Consider the following 20,681-nt stretch of genomic DNA (forward strand, 5'->3'; position numbering starts at 1 on the left):
TATTCGCCCAAGAGATATGAACGAATACTTTTAGTTTGTGTACGAGCTTCATTTTGGATGCAAACCACATTAGAATAGAAAATGCGGACTAGTTGGTGAAAGACAACGGGTTTAACTTTGAAAATGTTGTCAAATTTCCAAGCTTGTAAAAGGGGTAGGTATTTAAAGTTCATTTCTAGCATTGTCGAAAGAGAGGGGAGACACTCACCCCTAATAGCATAAGACTCATAATAGTTTAGATATCATGAATATAGATTTCGACAATTCGGTTCATTAAAACACGAATTTAATATGGTCATTTCAGTTGGATTGGAAGGAGGATTTGACAGAGGGTTAGGAGGTGGATTAGCATGAGAGGATGATGATCTAGGACGTTTGTGAGACATGTTAAAGAGAATCGGGATAAAAATTATACCTGCAAAGAAAGACAATACATATGTATGCACTCAATAAATCCCAAACCTAAATATGAGTCCATAATACAAGGTATTCTATAACTATATATATATATTTAATATAATATAATGGGCAAAAAAAATGATGTGTTATATAAAAAAACAAGTTATGAAAAATAAAAGTATATGTATACCTATATTTTTAGAAATAAACGTACACTTTATTTAAAAAAAGAAATAACAAATTTAAACAATTCTAAAGTTTTTATATTTTTACAAAAGTACACTTTATTTAATTATAATTTAAAAAATAAACAAATTTATTACTTAAAAATTAATTTTTGATACAATTAAATATTGACTACAAAAACTTAAATAAACAAATTTATTACTTATATTTGCGCAATTCTTGCCGATGTCGAGGGTGCTCGTCGATTTCGTCGTGGTCGTCAACTTTCTTCATTTTCCTCTTCTTCCAGTTCCGGTGTTCCCAATATTACTCCACCACTTTGATATACATCTTCGGGTGAAAACGATGGAGTACTCAAGGTATTTGACGCCATCATTGACGTCATCGCCTCAATTTGAGATTATCCGTGATGAAGAAGATGATCCGATGGATCTCTTTCTTCCGATTCTGAGGAAAATTATTGTGAAGGTGAAACTTGATCCTGCCCACTTCCTTCCCATGTCGGTCGACTCTCCATCAATTGTTGATATGCACCATATCCACCATAACTTTCTTGCGATGGATAATAATTGGCGGAAGCATAAGATGAAGATGTTGACGAAGATGATGATTTTTTCCCATATTTTCCCTTCATTATTTCCCACTCGGACCGCTTTTTTGACGTTGTCAAGTATGATTTCCCATTTTCTTCATAATTTTGGAGGTAGGGAGAAACATTGAAATCAAAATCTTCGGGCTGTACCTCGGAACGATTAGGCAATCGTAAATATCTATTTTGCCAATTATATATGAATGTAGAATGCTTCCTTGACCAATCTTCGCTATGCTTCCCACACATATCTACTTTATGCAAATCGTCAATGTTATATATTGACATTTTTATCGGTTGGTGAAACCCAAATTGTCGCAAAACTCTATCGATAGCATGGATCTCAACAATTGCGAAATGGAGCAATGGTGTTATGGCACACCATGTGACCGTTCCTTCAAATAATTTTGGCAGTAAACACCGTTGGATCTCCGACTCATAATAAAACATCCATAAGAGTTACACCCGACAATTTAAAAGTTAATGCAAAAAATATGAAAATTTATTGCATGTCTACCGGCAATATCAATTCTCATCTGAATATCTACTTTGGTTACACCCGACAACTTTGTATCGATTATTCAGTGTCGCCATCTAAAAAAATTACAAAATTTATTGTCATTTTCAAATATTTAATAAATATTATAAAATATGAAAACTTTAAATATATGAATTTACCTTGCGGCGAGAGGAAACTCCATAAGAGTGGATGTAATAGGCATCATAAACGGGAGACGATATCACGCCCATGATTGGAGCAAAACTAAACAACCTGCTACATCTGTTTTTTTCCTCTAACGACTATGGTTGCCTTACAGAGTTCACGATACAAAAACGCCAAAATTGTAGAACCCCCAACTATATTGGCGACATACAACGAAATCCTCCATTACCGGAAGATATTGGGTGTGCACCAAATTGCCTGATTTATCCGGTAGCAAGATCCCCAATCAACGTCAAAGATATGCTCGAGATGCATATATCACCTCTTGCTCCATTAGGTGTCCATCTACTCTAAATTCTCTTTCTAACCACGTCATTTGTACCCGCAACGCATCAATGACATCGGTTAGAGCCTCCTTTCCCAATAAATTTGAAATAACATTATTTTCCTTATAAGTGTTGCGAAGCACCAATGACATATCATTAATCAGAAAGCCAAGTTGATACGCGACATCTTCAAAAGTTATCGTCACTTCACCACAAGGTAAATGAAACGTATATGTTTCGGGCCTCCAACGCTCAATCAATGCCGATATCAGTGCTGACATCACCTTAAATCCGCGAAGAAACGTCACTCCATATAATCCGGATTGTGAAAGATATATCACCATCCGCTGATGTGGCTCTTCATTCGTCAATGACGAATGGTTCGTTCTGCTCGCTACAATTTGAAAATAAATTATTTAATACAATTACATAAAACAATTATTATTACTACTATAATTTTGTCAAAACTAAATTGAAATAAAACAAATTAAACTTTCCGTTGTCAACTCGATCGACGAAATATGAACTTCATCAAGACGTAACATTTCATCTCTTGATGTCATTTCAACACAAATTCTTCAACGCAAAAGTTTTTGCTCTCAGTAGAATGTTTGATTACAAGTGAAAAATCTATCCAACCAAACTTCTATTTATACTACTCTACCCAACTACTAGTTTTTTTTCAAACTGAAAATAACCGTTGGAACTCGTCACACCGGCGTGACGAGTTCCATTGAAATATTAAAAAAAATTCAGTCGATTACCAACAGTCAAAATTTTGAAAATTATATCCGTTGGAACTTGTTACGCCGACATGACGAGTTCCATGGTAATAAAATATTGTTTTTTTAAATTTTTTAAAAAATTACAAAATAAAAAAATTATTTTTTTATTGGGACCTCAAGAATTTTTTTAATCATGCTGTAGGGCCCATCTAATACGACCCATTAAAAAAATTATATCTCATAGAACTCGTCACGCCGGCTTGACGAGTTCCATGGAAATTGTTCAATTTGTCATATATCCCAAATTAAATGTTTAGCTGCCCTAATGAACTAAATTTTTTACCCGGATGCCGTAATGGGCCAATTTGACCTATCAATAAGGTTGTTTTAACATATCAGATCTAAATAGTAATAAGAGTACAATATTTAAAATCCAATTTACGTATTTTAAATAAGCTCCACATAAAATTTAAACGATTTTTTATGATTAAGTTGAAGACAAGACTCATAGAAAGACTTAAATATTAAAATAATATTAATAGTTTAAGAATTTAAATAATTCGTTTTAAAGTCTGATGATTAATTTAAACTTTAAACTATAATCTAAATACGATTGATACAATCAATCAATTCATAATTTGTGTTAAGTTAGATATGGATAAGAAATATAGAGGCGTATATTAGACACGAAATTTTGAATGGAATGTTGACATAAATTATCGAATTGTAATTTTTCCTGAAGAAATCTAGATTAAACTTACGCACACGTGTAGATACGTTGTTTGAATCCGGATCATCAACAGAGAACAAAATGATTCATTAAAAATAATTTTAACCTACTGGATGAAAACACAGATGAATTACATCATCACTAAAACACATTGCTGTTGTCGAGCTTATTTATATAATTAATTAATCTATCTATTTTCTTGATATTTCTTGTATGTTTTTGAAAGTGAGCAAGTAGATAATAGTGACCCGGAAGATACATATTTGGAGATTGGTGGCAAATCGAATCCTTTAGTCATAAAGAAAGATGATCGACGTGTAAAAGGCAGCCACATTTGGCAAAGTCAAAACTGCTTATTATACACGGTGCTACGATTGGGAAAAAGTTTGATGCAGAAAGTTGAATTTCAAGAACTTATTGAGTGCCTCAATTATTAAAAGAAATATTATTTTTCTTAGTAATTTTTTTTAATTTGTTGTATAATTCTTGTACTATCCTAGTCTTCTTTGGTCCACTGTTTTCTTTACATATATTAACTTGTTGTATGGCCTCCAGTATTTTAAAATACAGAATCTATTCCCTTATTGCAGATTAGTTTTCAAATAATTATGCTTCTTTCTATCTATATAACTTGCTTCTCGTCAAGCTCAATCACCTACAAACATACTAATAAGGAGAAAAAACATGGGGGGTAGACATTCAGAGCAAGCTCCGTCTAGCTCTTGGATCAATGAAGGATCATGCATCCATTGGTAAGGCTATGATATACAACCATGATGGCAAAGCCTTTTCCGTTATAGAGAGTGCAGTGCTCCGAGCGACCACCCATGATAACGTTCCATAGAAGACAAATACATGTACGAAATACTCTTCCTCATCCATTGCCTCCTATGCAGAGGCAACCGTGGCTTCGAACGAGGGCTACATAGCGATCACGTGTCTGGTCATCTTCAAATAAGCGCCACCAACTGTTTATGCAATTCTTCATTCTTGTTCCTACGTAGCTACGCGGCTTATCTGGAAGAACGAGTGGGATGGGCCATTAACCAAGCTGGGAAACTCGAAACGGTTATGTTCAATGGCTTGAAGTGGCTTTCCGCAAGTTGCCGAAATGGCAAGCGTTTATCGACAGTGTCTTGGATTGTTCGCCTATTGATATCATGCCTGCCAACAACTTGGCTCAAGCAGCCATGGGGAACACCTTGAAAGAGAGCTTCCAAGTGCACATTATGTACTCCGAAGGCATCGACATTCTCATCAACATGTTCTTCGATTTGACGAGACCGGCCAGAACTGTGGCCTGCGACTACTCGAGAGCTTCTCAACAAAGCAAAGAGCTTCACGATCTGTTCGAAACATGCAAAAGGGTAATGGAAAACAAGAATCTCGAGAATCCCCGTGTGCAGATAATCACCATGGATCATGTTTCGGCATTGGAACAGTGCTCGTCTGTAGCGTGTCCGATTGGCACCTCGACACCTGTGGATAAAGAAAGTGAAAAAGGAAGTGAATGAAGATATTAGTTCATCATCGGATCAATTCTCGTTCACTCTTGAAACAAAAATAAGCAAGGTTTGGGTTGTTTTGACAAAGACTATGGTGAATGCAGGTTCCTATTGATATTGTTTAATGGCTTTGTCAAAACGTACATGACAGATACATACAAGTCCAATTTTGATTTTTGCAGGTATGAAATATGAACCAACCATTCCTTTTGATCGAAAAAAGAGGAAATTCTTGTTGCCAAACTGTCTAATAAACCTTGACTGTTCTTTGAGAATTTATAATATATACTTTTAAAGAATTATGGTACTGCTGCTGTGATTCCACTACAAATTCAAAGCCAAATGCCAAAACTGTTCTGCAATCAAATTGCCAGTTATAGGATTCCTGCAGGGATTGTTTTTTTTTCCCTTCTGATTGTCAAGTGTGTGATGGTGCTGTGGAGACGTGGGAAGGGATCAAACTAGTTAACATGGAAGAATAAAAATGATTTGGGAAGTTGACACGAAGCTCTATGTCTTTCTTTGTGACGTTTAACCTTTTAAACGCCGCTATAGGTTTAACGTGCAGCGTTATCTGAAAACGCTTCTATTTCCGCCACTACTGCTCCCATTTGCTCTACTACTCCTGTAGAAGAAACTTATCAACCGACCCTAGTTCGCTAATGGACTGGCCCTAGATTTATATGTTTGGATACAAGTATTCATCATTCATTGAAGGCAATCTCTGCGGTGCTTTTGATGTTGATCTTGTTCGATAGCATCGTCTCTGTAAACCGGTGAATCCAAACCTACTTTCAATTTGCTCAAGGAAGGAAGATCTGCTGCTTCTGATCCTTTGTGCTCCTCATCCTGACGTCCTACATCAGAGTCTGGATAATTATAAACATCACCAGGATAGCTAGACCAGTTTAGATGATCAAAATTTGGGTTTTCCTTACTAGCTGGTTGATGAGGAATATTCGTATGAAGGTGGTTCTCAGAGCTATCTTCACCGTCCTGGCCATTCCTTTTCTGCTTAAGTTCGGCAATTCTGACTTGGGCAAGATTTGCTGCTGAGCGAGCTGCAGCTGCTGCATGCTCAGCACTTTCAGCAGCTGACTGAGCAGCAGCTAAAATATCCTCTAGATCAAAGTTGGTCTCACTTTTCGGTTTTGAAATAGCCGATGTTGGATCGCTTGGTCTTGCAGATATCGATGGAGGAGAAATGAAAGGCAGAAACTGTTTATTTTCTTTGGCTGTGGCTGGGGTCATCGGACATTTCACTTTCTTTAGCTATTGTATTTTCTTGCATCAATATATCGGGCTCCAAAGGGAGCATTTGTAACACATGACCAGAAGCTCTAGAATGTTTAGGTGAGTTATTAATTTCAAGTTCTGGAGCAGCTGATGAAGGTGGGTTAGTTACTGGTGCTGATGCAGCATTAGTGCTTGACGGCAATGACACATTAGGAACATCAGGAAAATCTACCAGGTCAAAGTCTGAATCAGAATCAGGCTGCTCGGTTTCTGCATGATCAGCGGCAGAAGTCAATGTTTCATCATGTTTCTCTGCCGGAAGGGGTAACTTTGACTCGGTTACAAACTGTGTTGGACCATTCTGACAAACAAAATAGATATCTTAACAATATGGGAACAGAGAACAAGAAAACGCACTCCAAAATTACTTACCAATAAATCTTCACGTGGTTTGAAAAACTCGGACTCAGTAGAAGCAGGATCCCATTCCAACTCATGCTCTTCTGCAATTTCTTTTAGAATCTTCAATTTTATTTCAGGAGAAGGAGCGCGTATAGATAACAATTCTATCAACTGCATTTAAGAGGATGTCAACTAGAAGAATCAAAATACACAATGGGCCTTCAAACTTCTAATACCTGACGATTAACACCACAATCTGGCCTCAGCTCAGTTGCAGCTAATACAAATTCCTTCCCGTACTTGGCAGTAAATAGAATTTGAACCTGCAGCAACTCTGGTAGATCGGCACATTTTGGCGCAGCAAAACACACGCTACTTATCGCTTCCTTCAAATCTAGAGGACATTCCCTGAAAAGGGATGATTCTTCAAAGTTTTATTCTACCAAAATGCAGTTTTTTTTAACTTATTTATTTAAGCAACTTAAAAAAATACTTATCAACTGCTTCTGTGAGGATATAGTCCAAATTAAACAAAAAAAACAGCACCGTGGACAATGCCATTAATCAAGGCGACAAAGTCATAGCAATAAGTGTGGAGAAATTGACAGAATTGCATTGAGGGGAAGGAAAGTGCATCTAGTGAAGAACATCATGTGTATCTTTTACAATATTTAGGTGATATGTGCTTGCTTATAACACAGAAAAGATTGATCTACATCCAAAAACGTGCTAATGCTTCATGTATGCTATGAAGTATGAACTTCAGATTCTAATATTAGCATGGCAAAGCATAGGAGAAAGGTATAATGAGAATTATACTATTACGGAGAATTATTAAACATTCAATGAAACCATCTTAAAGACAGTATTAGGGCAGTTCACCAACTCCTAAATAATGAAACCATATCAAACATTCAAATAAACGATATGTTTGTTCTAGTCAAAGTACCCCAGGCTTTCAGTTACTTTTCCTTTGTAGATATAATCTTCAATCTGAAGAATTTGATCAAATTACTTTTCCATTCAACCACCAAAGCCTTTGTACAAATATTTGGCCCATCCTTCAACCTAAAGCTTAATCTTCAATCGAAGAATTTGGTCAAACTACTTTTCCACTCAACCACCAAAGCTTTGTACAAATATTTGGCCCCATCCTTCACCTAAAGCTGATATCCCCTACATTGCAAAATTCATCCTACCAGTCTGGTTCAGACCCAAGCATTGATCAAATTCAATATATTAAGAAATAAAATATAAAATAAACTCCAAAAGTTCAAGCAATAACCTTTGAGTCTCTATGACCGGAAGCCGGACGACAATAAGCTCGCAAACAGCTCAAGGATCTCCTGAGCAGCATCATGTTTTCTTTCCCTTTTATATGCTCCACCTGAGATATAACGCCAAGCATTGCTTCATAAGGAACTATCTACTCATTTTCAAGTAAGAACTCAAAAGAATTACAATACCTTCTAAAAACAGCGAATTTAGAATGTATCAACAACCTAAATCACTTAACTAAATTAATAAAACAGCATATTCAGGTTATCAAATACTATATTTGCACTTCAGTAATTGTAAATTTAAAATAAATATATATATTTTTAAAAAATCTGGCTAAAGAAGACGAATAACATACTCGAATTCGAGCAGTAGCTCTTGGCCAGTCTCAAGAAGCTTAGCAATTTCGCGGCGCATCTGCTTTATCTGAATCTCTCTCCTGTTCCTTAATAACTTTATCCGCGGAATTGTTAACTTGAGTAAAGTTTTGCTGCATATTCCACCCAAAAAAAAAAAAAAAAAACAGATCAAACTTGAAACAATTAAGATAATCTTCAAAATTGATCCAAGTAATAATTACGAAAAGTAAAAAAACATGATTCATCAAACAAGATTAAGTAACAGGGAACAAGAAGCAGAAAATCCGATGAATTGAACAAAAAATGTAAACATGAATATGAGCATAGTAAGGATGAAACTGAGGGAGGGATACCATTAGCAGCTTTGAAGCCTTTGTTAAAGAAGGAATCGAGCGTAGCCATGATGGTAAGACGGGATCGCACAAATAAAAAAATAATAAAAGTAAGTACAGATTAAGGGTTTGGTATTTATAGAAACCTGGAGAAAATTAATTATTATTTTAAACTTAATTAACATAATCTTTTTAATTTCATATGTATTATATAATAATATTATTATTTATAAGGATGCATATTATAATTTTATATAATTTGTAATACCAGAAAATATATATTTTTTATTTTATTTGGTTACGAGGTTTAGACGGAAAATGATCACGTGCGACAACCTTAATATACGACTAAAAAAATGTGTTATCGATTTGTTATTATTTAAATAACAAAATCGATAAAAAATTACTGAAAATATTATTATTTTTATCGATTTTGTTATTTTTTCTATCGATTTTTATTATTGTTGGGCACTTTACAGGAAATATTAAAAAATGTTGATGTTTTAGGTAGAAATAATAATATTTTAAGTAATTTTTTTTACCGATTTTATTATTTAAATAATAACAAAATCAATAATAGTTTTTTAACTGTATATTAAAGGTACCGCACTGTAGAACTTTCCGATTTAGACGCGTGGTGTCGTCATTGCGAATAGGGGTGTAACGAGCTGAGTCGAGCTCGAGTATTGCTGAGCTCGCTCGACTCGAAAACCTGAAATGAAGCTCGAATCGACTCGAAAACTCGCGAGCTTAAAGTTTAAGCTCGACTCGAACTCGAAATCCTTAACTGAAGCTCGTGAGCAGTTCGAAAGGCTCGAAATGAAAAAATCTTAACTTAACTAGATTGAAGCCTCAAACTCAACTCGAACCTGAACCTTAAATACATAAGAGTCTTCCTATATTTTAAAAAAAAAAATCAACACATAAATGTTAATATTTAATAATTTTTTAAAAAATAAAATCTTAATATTATTTTTCGAGTTGGTCAAGAGTTTTCGAGTCGAGTATCAAGTAGCTCGTTTCGGCTCGTTAAAAATTCGAGTCGAGCTCGAGTCCATTCAATCCGAGTATTTATTGAGCCTTAACCGAATCTCGAGTAACTCACGATCTATCTCATCTCATTTACAACTCTAGTTGCGAAGTAGCTTCCATGTGCGAAGGCTTTTATTATCATTTTTTAATACTAAATAAATAGATGTCACCAGAGCACGTTGAATCGAGGAAGATACTAAACGCCGCAAGTCTGCCGTTTCGCGTCGGGATTGGTAGGTATATTTAAGCCGATCGAAGAATCCGAAGATATTGTATATTTTAAATATTGTATAAGAAATAATTAATATTCAGATCCAGATTTTTAATATAATTAAATCTGAATTTTAAATTATAATAATATATTTTAAGAAAATAATAAATTTAGATTTTTTAAAAATAAAATGGTTAGCAGCCTCTAACCTTGTTTAGCCAAAAGAGCGATATTAAATTTCGACGTATCTCAGAACCCTAAACCTCCACTTTCTTTCTGTTGACTGAGGGCTTTCTAAAAGCACCAGTGAATGCTTCTCTTACGTGCAGATTTTTGCCACCATAACCGAGCCATGATGCTTTCCTTCTCCACACACAAACTCTTTAGTAGTAAGAAATGATTCATGACATGCAAAAGTAATGCTTGAAGCACTGTTTTAATGAACACTTCCTTTCCACCCTGAGACAAGTCACCTCGTTTATTCTGACCAACTATTGCTGGGAGTCCTAGATACTTCTCCGGATTAGAAGTATTAGACACTTCTAGTATATGTCGAACGTCACTTCTATTTTCATCAATAACGTTGTTGCTAAAGAAAATTTTTGACATTTTAAAATTTATTACCTGGCCTGAGCATTCTCCATAAATTCTAAGCGGATTCTTAATTTGAAACGCCACACCCGTAGTTGCTTCACCGAAAGAAGAGATGGGAAATAGTGGGGCATATCAATTGATCCTTACTCCTTGAAAGGTTCCTGATGAGACTACACGGAAAATTAGTGAAGAGAGACCTTCAATGCATATAAAAAATAAATATGGGCCAAGAGGATCACCCTGTCGCAGACCTCTTTGCGAAACGAACCGATTCTCGTCTGCCCCATTCAAAACAACTGAATAACATACAAAGCAAACACATCGTTTCAAATTTTTGATCCAAACTAATGAAAACCCCATCTTACTCATTATAGCCCAGACAAAACTCCACTTAACTCTATCATAAGCCTTACTCATGTCAAGTTTCAAGGTGAAATATCCATTTCTACCTTCTCGTTTCCTCAAAAAAATGTGTAACAACTCATAAGCAACGATAATATTGTTCGAAATTAATCTACCCAAAACAAAAGCTCTTTGTGCTTGCATTCAAAGAACAAGAATTTTCGACATAATCTTAAAAAGCACATTGCATAGACCAATTGGTCGAAACTGAGGCAACTTGCTCAAATTTTCCACTTTTGGTATAGCAACGATATGCGTGTGATTAACCAATTGCATATTATGATGCCCTTGGATAAGCGCAATGCAAAATTCTTCCACTTCGTGCCCTATCAAATGTCAGAAACGGTGATAGAAGAGGGCACCTGACCATCCTCCCCCACAGCTTTCAGCGTGCTCATCGTGTTCACAACTTGAGTCACATCTTCATAAGGCTGAAATAGGGAATGATTTGACTCTACAGAAATAGTCGTCTCAATACCCTCTAGAAGCTGATCATCAATCGGTTTTGCATTCGTGTTAAAAAGAGTCTGAAAATAATCTTGCGCCATATATACATTCCAAATCATGTCAATTCGGTCTCTTTCATCCGATTCGAAAGAGAGAATTTTATTTTGTCGTTTTCGTTACATCACAACCGAATGAAAAAGTCGTATTGTTCTCCGTTCTTCACCAATTTGCATAGATCTCTGTTCCTAATATAGCTCTTCCTTATCTGCTTCTAGATCAGCCACATTTTGCATCGACTATCTCACCTAAGACCTCATCTGTTGGTTGTTGCTCCACTAATTTGCTAATTTCTTTTGTAAATCCATAGTCGTTATCCGTTTAGTGCGGCAATATGCTTGAACCAAGCATCCAGACCATTACTAATATGTGCAACTTTGTCGTAACTAGCCTTCTGCCTCAGACCAAAGCCTCGTGACTTCTTCTTCACATGAATCTTCCAAAGCCATGAAGCCTCAAACGAAAATGCCACCTCTTGTGGCTATTTGGGAGCGAAATAGTATTGAGGTGTCTCGGACATGATCTGAAAAGTACGAGTCAATGTTGAGTGAATAGTCCAGAAACAGTTGCTTCTATGATCGTTTGCCAGGCCTCTATCAAGGTGCTCTCGAATATTATTTCACACGTCCCCCCTCCCATGGTACCAAGTTCCAGTAAACCAACATCAACAGTTTACAATCATCTATTACCTCTTTAAAGGCCGTTATTTGTCTCTCATTACTATTAAGCCACCCACTTTTCAAAGGAAAACAAGATCTCATGAATCACTAATCACTAGCCACGTTAAATCCTGAGTATCATTTAGTCTTCGCAAAAGGTCTAGGATTCTACACGACGATTCTCTTCATGCGCACCATAAAGACCCCTGCATCTCCAAGTAATCCATCAGAATCATTGTCATCATCACATCAATATGAAACTTGAAAATACCGTAAGAGACATCACAGATTGACCTTCATGCTAAACATAACCACCCAAGTACCTTGCGGTTCCACTTCAATGCCATGTATATAACAGAAGACTTACTTCTCATACATGAACTTTGTAGTTTTATCGCTATAAAGAAAACTATAGCAGGGTTAAGCATCTCGCAGCAAATGCCGGAGATGTCGAACCGTCCTAGGCATCCTCAACACTCGGACATTCGAGCTTAACAGTTTCATTGTTGTCTGTTGGTCTGGGGCAACAAGCCTGTCGATAAATTTGAATTATGTTCCAAACCAACACTCATTTGTCTTTTTGCACTTTCATTTTTTTCCATCAGATTTTCCTTTTCAATCATTGTCATCGTAACATCAACCCCTCCCTTCGATTAATCAGATTGTGTAACCCATGCCTTCAAAAGATCGGCTCTTAGAATTATTGCCAGATTACTTACTGCCATTATTATTTCCGAAGATTGGGTAGAACCATAACCCACATCATCATCCCGTAACCAAGGGCTTGTAGCCATCCCCATTTGTCATGGAGGCGCTCGCAAAAAGACATCCCACTAATGCACACATTCTCGTTTCTCCTGGATAATAATGGGTAGAAACCTTCACCATGACCTAACTTACCACAGAGTAAAAAAATAATCTAAGCTTTTCATATTGAAAAGCTAGTCTATGTTTCCTTTTCAAGGGCCTTCGAACATCCAAACCCACACGAATTCTAAGGCTCCCTCTCTATCCCAGGGACTTGATCGAGTCATCGTAATCAACAAAAGTCCCAATAAAATTCCCCAGTTGCTTTGCTACCTGACTGGAAATAAATCCCACGGGCAATTCACTTGCAATAACCCAAAAATCAACCCGATAAAGGTTGATCAACAATAGACTCAGCATCCTTTATCTTTTGCCAAAGCTGCCTACGGTGAACTCCATCATTACTACCGTAGATGGCAGAAATGAATACCGGTTTACCTTGAAAGTTCCCTTTGGCAGTAATACACTGATCAGCAACTTGAATGATGGACATGTCTATTCCCTTCCGCCAAAGCATCCATATTCTTCCATTGATGGCATAATCATAATTAGAACAAAAATTCCAATTAGAAAATTTAGAACAAAAATTGTTTCAGATTTATCCACTTTGATTCTGGTTTCCAGCAGACAAAGGACATCCACCTTGTTCAGCATGGCTCTATGAACCACTTTATTTTGTTTTAGAGGGCTATTGAGTCCTCTAACATTCCAGAAACTGATTATCATAAGTTTGGCGATCCAGAGGACCCCCCTTGGCTTTCTACAGACATACTTTTAAATTTGTCAATTTGATTTTTCTTTTTTGATTTTAGCTCCTTGACTAAACAAGCAACTCCTAATGATGCTGCTCTAGGCTTTCGAGGTTGATTCTCTAAATTAGGAAGTTCATCAACGGAGTTGAGCACTTCAAATTTGTTTTTTGATCCTGATAGAGAGCCCTGGCCAGTATCCTTCAAATGTTTACCTCTTCCCTTTTTAGACTGAGGAACTGAGCTGGTGGAAGGAATAGTAGCATTAATAAGGTCTGCAACAGCAGTATCCAGTTCCTGATGATGCTGTGACTCTGTAATAGCAGAGACAACATGGTCGAGCTTATCATTAACAAGAGTTTCAGACTGCTCCTGGAGAATAGAGATATCAGCATCCTTAGGAAGATCACTAGTGGTTATAGCAACTCCTCCTTTGGAATTATCTTGATTCGAGATAGCACCTCCCTTCTCCTCCTGTAAATTACCGACCTCAATACCTTCTGAGACATTACAGACTGGTTCTTGCAGAACTTCAATACCTCCTACTTGACTGGCACTTGGAGTAGTTTCCTTCATTTTCCAGACTTGAGCAGGACTAGAATTGACTTTTAGAGTGGTTCTTTGCTGACAAGACTTATCATTATGCCCAAATACTCGGCATTTCTTACAAGAAAGAGGATGCCAAGGAACCTCAACAGTTATTGAAGTTTGATGTCCATCTCTGAGGACGACTTCTATGAATTTTGGAATGACATCATTAACACCTATTTCCACACATACTTTTGCAAACTCAAGCCTAGTTTTAGAAGCAGTGATAGAGTCCATCGACAGAGGATTACCGATTGCACTAGAGATGTAGCTAAGTCCTACTCTGGAGAAAAGCTCTAATGGAATATTGTATAGATGAACCCAGATAGGAATCTTAGTTAAATCAAAACAAAGGCTTTGCGAATTCGGTTCCCAATTCTTAAGAATTAGGGTCTTATTATGAACATGCCAAGGACCATTATCAACAACCCAATCTCTAGCAGATTCATTTTCAAAAGAGAAGATAAAGAGATTGGAACCTGCGGAACTGACCTGAACACGTGAACCCAGCAAAGCTTTACTCCAAAGATTATCGACGATTCTCTGAACTGAGGCAAAGCTTGGCGTGACTCCAATGAACTGACCCACGAGTGATAGTTTCCACTCAGAGATTCCAGCATCAAGTATCTCTGGAGGGGGAAGCACTATCGGGGATCCATCACGAACATTTGGGGGGAAATATTCAAGGTCGTGAGATTCTGAACTCTTGAATAGTTTCCTCCAATCCATCCAGAAAATAGTTCAGCCGAGAGAGAAACAAGAAAACAGAGTAAGGAGAAGGCGAACGGAAGAGGGCTGACGGAGATCAGCAGGAATCTCGAGAGCCATTAGACCTGCTAAAGTGCACCCAGAGGAAACCCATTTTCTCCACTATTATTTATGGCTTTGACTTACTTTAAAATTAGAGATTATCATACGATTTGAAGGAATAAAGGAGACGATAGTTTTTAAATAATACATTTGTTTAGGGGTAATTTTATCTAACCCGAAAAAAATTGAAAAATACTTAAAATATTAAAAGGAATGAAATTCTCGAAAATTCAAATTAAAATAACTACTAAAAAATATTCTTAAATTAAATATAAATATGTGATTCTGAAAAAAATTTATTCTCCAGAAAATAAATTTTCCCTTGATCCAAGCTCCCTTAATGCTTACAGTGAACCGTGTTTGTGATGCGTGCCACGAATCATGTCTCTAGAACCAAAACCTACTATTTTAATTCACGTTGTCTTCTTGTAAGGATATTTTATTTCACATTGTCTTCTTGTAAGGATATATATATATATTAGGAATTAGGGTGAACTACTTTGATCATTTACTTATTACTTAACTTTTATTTTAATTACTTAATTATTATTTTTAAAATCATTCCATATTTGATGTTTTATGCTGAGAGAAATTGAATATGCATGCTGGGTTTACATACCTATTTGATTTTTCTCCCTCCCCCACCCCCACCCCCACCCCCTGTATGTACTGAGGGTATTCTCTTATTTACCAGTTTTATCAAAATGGGTATGAAAGTGAGCCTAGCTTTACAGTCTGTTAAATTGCTGCTGGGAATCTATATGCTTGCCATCACATCGTTGCTATAATTCCAGGCTTCGTATTTTGGTTTTGGTTTTCGAACTATTTTAACTTAAAAGAATCACTAGAATGTTTATTTCAATAAATAAATAAAATACACTCCCATACTATTATTTGACGCGATCAAAAGTAGAGTTTAGTTTCTGCAACTGCAATAGTCATTCTACTAGACAAAAACACATCATCTTCATCTGCCATTTCGACTTCAACTAATTTCCCTCCTAGTGGTAAACAGGAAGGGCTCGGGTGAAGGCTTCAGCGTTAGCCGCGGCCGGTAACTTCATCGTTTCTATCTTGCAGTCAACTGAATGGAGCTGAGCAATGTCGGCACTAGTGTAGTTTTTGTCAATGGAAATCCTGGTAATAAGGTGGAGCAACACGTGTTCAAAGTCCTCCCCATTGCTCCATTCCCATATTTGTGGCTTTATTAGACTCCTGTTTTTTGCAAATCAAGTCCCAAACTGGGAAATCCTTCCTTGGCATTACATAGTCTCCATCACCAAGCTTCAAACTTGGGCAGAAATCACCAAGTCCGTCACCAAGATAGATTATTGTTTTGTTCTGGTCCTCCATGGATAGAGAAGCTTGTATCTTTTCAATCACATTACCCTATATTTCAGAAAAAAAATTAACCACATATATTTAATCAATCACATGACAAAGAAGATAAGATGATAACATAAAATAAGTTGCAGCTAATCATACTTTGGAATTTATATGCAACATATTTAGAGTGCAGCTTTGAAGTGTTTGTAGATTTTCTTTTGTTTCATATGTCATATCATATATATTCATGCAACATACGGTGTCATTGTTATTTACTTTGATTTTTCAAATTATTGTATATACCTTGCAAATATTTGGTGGGCAGCTAGGATGAACACATCCATGAGAAGATTTGGTGAAATCTTGGTGAGGGAATATCTTTAGTCTGCCTTCTTCATCTACAAAACTAGAATTCGTATGGATCTCTGAGAAACATTCTTTCAAGCCGTGATACTCCAAAAACTTCTCGATGAAGAACGTGTTTGCGTCGCTCATAATCTTAAAATTACATCTAAAAACAACAAAACTCTTAGTAATTTTTCTATCCTAGCGAGAAAATCAAACATACTGAAGCAAGTTGAAATAAAAACGAAGAGAGAAGAGTGCATCAATACCCTAAAGCATGAGCTGTTTTAATGGCTTTGATGATTCGAGGGTGTATCGGGGTTATTTTCAAAACAGCTTCAATATCCTCAATTCTTGCTCCTTGCTAATGAAGTTCTTTCATCATTCGATCCTATGATAATTTGTCAACGATTAACAACAAATCCCGTCGGTTGATTGGAAATAAAGAAAAACAATAGAAAAGTATTTAGAAGCCAAGAACATGCAACGTGAAAGACAAGAAACGAAAGACTAACCATGAGAGAGTTCCATGGCATGGTAGGAAGAAGTTGTTCGAACAACTCGGTGGCACCCAACTCATCCACCACCCAGTTATCGCTATCACAATCGATAATCGTTTTATCGAAATCGAAAACATCAACAATGCTTGAACCTTCCATTTGTGATTAATATTATGAACCAAGGAAACATATAAAGATTACGATCCGAAGGCTTAGGCATTTGATTGAGGTTTTACACTTTCAAATTGTGTGACATGTATAGAAGGAATGATACGGTATTTATAGATGGATGAGATGCCTTTGCCCCCAAGCCTCGTGGGTGATTATGAAGATGAAGGGCTGTGATTTGTTGACAATGGTGTTCCTCGTGCCACGAAAGTTATAAAAATAAATTCATCCAAATATATAATTAGTTTCAACCATAGTTTAAGTTAAATTTTGTTTTTTTTTTCAAATATATAATAATATGACTTGGCCTATCGATTTTATTAACAAGAGATGTGATCAGTATATACATATAGTTTTTGATAAAATTGGACTATTCAAAAAATTTTAGGGAACCAATTTTGAATGAAGGTCATAATTTGGTGATGAAATTGAAATGCTCAAAAGTTTAAGGACTAATTTAGAATGATAGTCATAATTTAGGAATAAAATTGAAACATTTAAAACTTTAAGGACCAATTCAAAATGAAGGCCATACTTTGATGACATATGATGCAATTAACTCAAACTATAATTATAAATTGAGTTTAGTTTAGTTATATTGATATTATTATATGATATTAATATAATATATAAAAATATATGAAATTAAATATATTGAAATATTTGATATTTATTTATTTATGAATGAAATTCAAATTGATCTGCTGTAAACATTACATCATTTTTTAAAAAATTAAAAAAATATCATTAATTTTTAGAAAAATATGTTAAAAATATAATTATAGACATTTATTTTAACTATTTTTATTTTACATAATCTGATAATTGATTTGAATATATGATTCGTGTTCCAAATCTCGCACCACAAGTTGAAGGAATTTTTTTATATCTACGTTCATCGAATATCATTCTTAAAAAATATTTTTTTTAAAATAACGCGGCTCTCTCCTTTTCCTTTTTAGGGTTTGTATTGCTTTGTTTAGATTAAATCTATTTTCCTTCTTTAATTTTGTTTAGCTATCGATAATATTGATTTGATATTGATAGTAAGTTTTTTCTTTTAATCAGAATAGTTATATTTTTGTAGTACATTTTTTTTTGGTATTTATGACACGTTTTTCGTATTCTTCTTATTCTAGACTCTAAATTTAAATTTGAATACGCGATTTTATATTCATTGATAGTTTATCACGACACTCGACTCTAATTTGTAGTTCTTGCAATATAGGTAGTCTTTCAATAGTTTAATATTCTTTTATAGTTCGTTTATCGATGTAGTCAGCTTTTTTCATATATATTTTTGGTTTGAGTCTTTTAATTGAGTTTTTAACTTTTTCCATGTATTGTCTTTATATGATATAAATTGACTAGTTTCTTGTGTTAATGTTATAGTAAAATGTCCAAATTATGTATTTAATTTACGATGATAACTGTAAACTCTTATTGTAATTTTAAATATTTCCACTTTTTTAATAAGACTAACAATTTCTATAAAAAAATTAAAATTTATTTATAAATAATGATCAATTGTTAATTTCGTTTATAGTATTAATCCAAAGCTGCAACAATATAATTGTTAAAGGGGGATATCAATGGATCCCCCACTCAACACATAACTGTACATTAACCCGATCCGACCTCTCTATACAGCAATTATGCAACTGAATACACACATTCCTCGATACAACCAATCAAATCATCAATTGAACGAACAACCAAGCAAATTTAAGGATACGAACAATAAGAGCTTCACCTTTTAAATTTTTCACCGCCCGCCTAACCATTTCGGTCCAACCAAGCTAACCAAGTTCAGCTTACAAATCAGCAAAACACCACACCCTCGAGAAGGAACACTCCGAGAAAAGATGGTCCCTTATCTCTCCAGACAAACAACACATCTCATCCGTATCAATTCCCATTCGAGCCAACATGCCTGTAGTTGGCAGTCTATCCAATATAATCATCCAAGCAATAATTGAGATTTTATGTCATAATTATGAATTGTTTACCTAATTTTTTTTAAATAAATTATATTGATTTGATATTTTTAATTCCATGCTTTATCATTCAAGAGCGTAGATAGTACTTCAAAATAAATGTCATCAATCTGTAAAATAAATGATTAAAATTTTTTCGATTGATACCTTCATTTTCTCCTAAATTATAGATACAATATCTATTAAAAATAAAATTTGTTTTCCCCTCCTCTAAATAGGAATGGTTCAAAATACAATGAATGGTAGGGACAAGCTGGTTGCTCAGCTACTCAATTACCGCCATCACAGTCAGCTTTATCAGAATTGAAAACCACATTGCAGCAATTTGTTTCCAGATGAATATCAAAATCAAGATTAAAAAAATAAATGAAAATATGAATAACCTTTTTAGGTTAATAAACTGAATAAAATGTTTTTTAAATAAACAAAATTTAAACCCTCGCTCGATTATTTGACGTTTTTCTATTACCGTAACAGTAGTTTTAGAAAACATAAAAGACATTAAATTCATCAGCCTTTCTGATTTATTTTAATCCATGTACGTTTGAAAATTGAATAGCTTAGTCAAAAAATTTAAAGTTATAGTTAGTTGACTGAAATATTTTTGTTTAAATATCTTTTAATTACATGCCAATTTTTTAATTGAACAATTTGATCCCTCTTGAAAAAAGGAGCACAATTTATTCAATGTACATCTTTAAAGTGAGTAAATAAGGAAGATCTATGACGTTGATAACCTTTTTTTGTTAATACATGACATATGTTCAACTAGGATTGGATGATTTTTTAATTAAAATAAAAACACTTTTTTACAATATATTGATATATTTTTTATATATGTTTTAAATTTTAATGAAATTTTAAATATTTTTATGATTTCAATATCATTTTTTTCAATTAAACCCTTCTCCTCAACTCAAATCTAAAAACTCTTAAGAAAATCTAATGTATATATTTTTTCAATTAAACATTTTAAATATATTTTTTTATGCTTCGACTTTTAAATGTAATATTATTGTAAGTGAAGAAAATAGAGTTTGAAGTTAAAATATGAATTAATTTTGCCCTTAAATTTCATAAGTGTTCAATATTTTTTATACAAAATAATATTTCTATTTGAGAGGCTAAATTGTTTGAGTTCAAAATTGAGAGGGACTTAAAGAGTGTTTAAATCAAAATATTTAAATTAAATAATAATAATTTTAGTGCTTTGGATGAAAAGGTTAACTTTTCAAATGTAAAGGGACTAAAATGTTCC

General features: G+C 34.7%; 2 protein-coding genes and 2 pseudogenes across 2 annotated transcripts; 1 reads left to right on the forward strand and 3 right to left on the reverse strand.

The window, feature by feature from the left end:
- The first annotated feature begins 1,977 nt into the window (after positions 1 to 1,977).
- LOC120130011 lies at positions 1,978 to 5,370 on the forward strand (annotated as a pseudogene).
- Positions 5,371 to 6,039: 669 nt separating this feature from the next.
- On the reverse strand, positions 6,040 to 8,170 carry LOC120130012. Its single transcript, XM_039147371.1, has 5 exons — positions 8,150 to 8,170; positions 8,048 to 8,085; positions 6,999 to 7,170; positions 6,793 to 6,933; positions 6,040 to 6,721 (listed from the first exon to the last, which is right to left on the reverse strand). Exons 1-5 carry the CDS (start codon positions 8,168 to 8,170, stop codon positions 6,347 to 6,349), a joined length of 747 nt encoding a protein of 248 aa, XP_039003302.1. The 3' UTR covers positions 6,040 to 6,346.
- Positions 8,171 to 13,662: 5,492 nt separating this feature from the next.
- LOC120130013 lies at positions 13,663 to 15,006 on the reverse strand. Its single transcript, XM_039147372.1, has one exon. The coding sequence runs from the start codon at positions 15,004 to 15,006 to the stop codon at positions 13,663 to 13,665; it is 1,344 nt and encodes a 447-aa protein (XP_039003303.1).
- A 1,082-nt stretch (positions 15,007 to 16,088) lies between these two features.
- LOC120129902 lies at positions 16,089 to 17,468 on the reverse strand (annotated as a pseudogene).
- Positions 17,469 to 20,681: the final 3,213 nt, after the last annotated feature.

Source organism: Hibiscus syriacus, unplaced genomic scaffold (assembly GCF_006381635.1).
Source record: "Hibiscus syriacus cultivar Baekdansim isolate YM2019G1 unplaced genomic scaffold, ASM638163v2 tig00110505_pilon, whole genome shotgun sequence".
NCBI lineage: Eukaryota > Viridiplantae > Streptophyta > Magnoliopsida > Malvales > Malvaceae > Hibiscus > Hibiscus syriacus.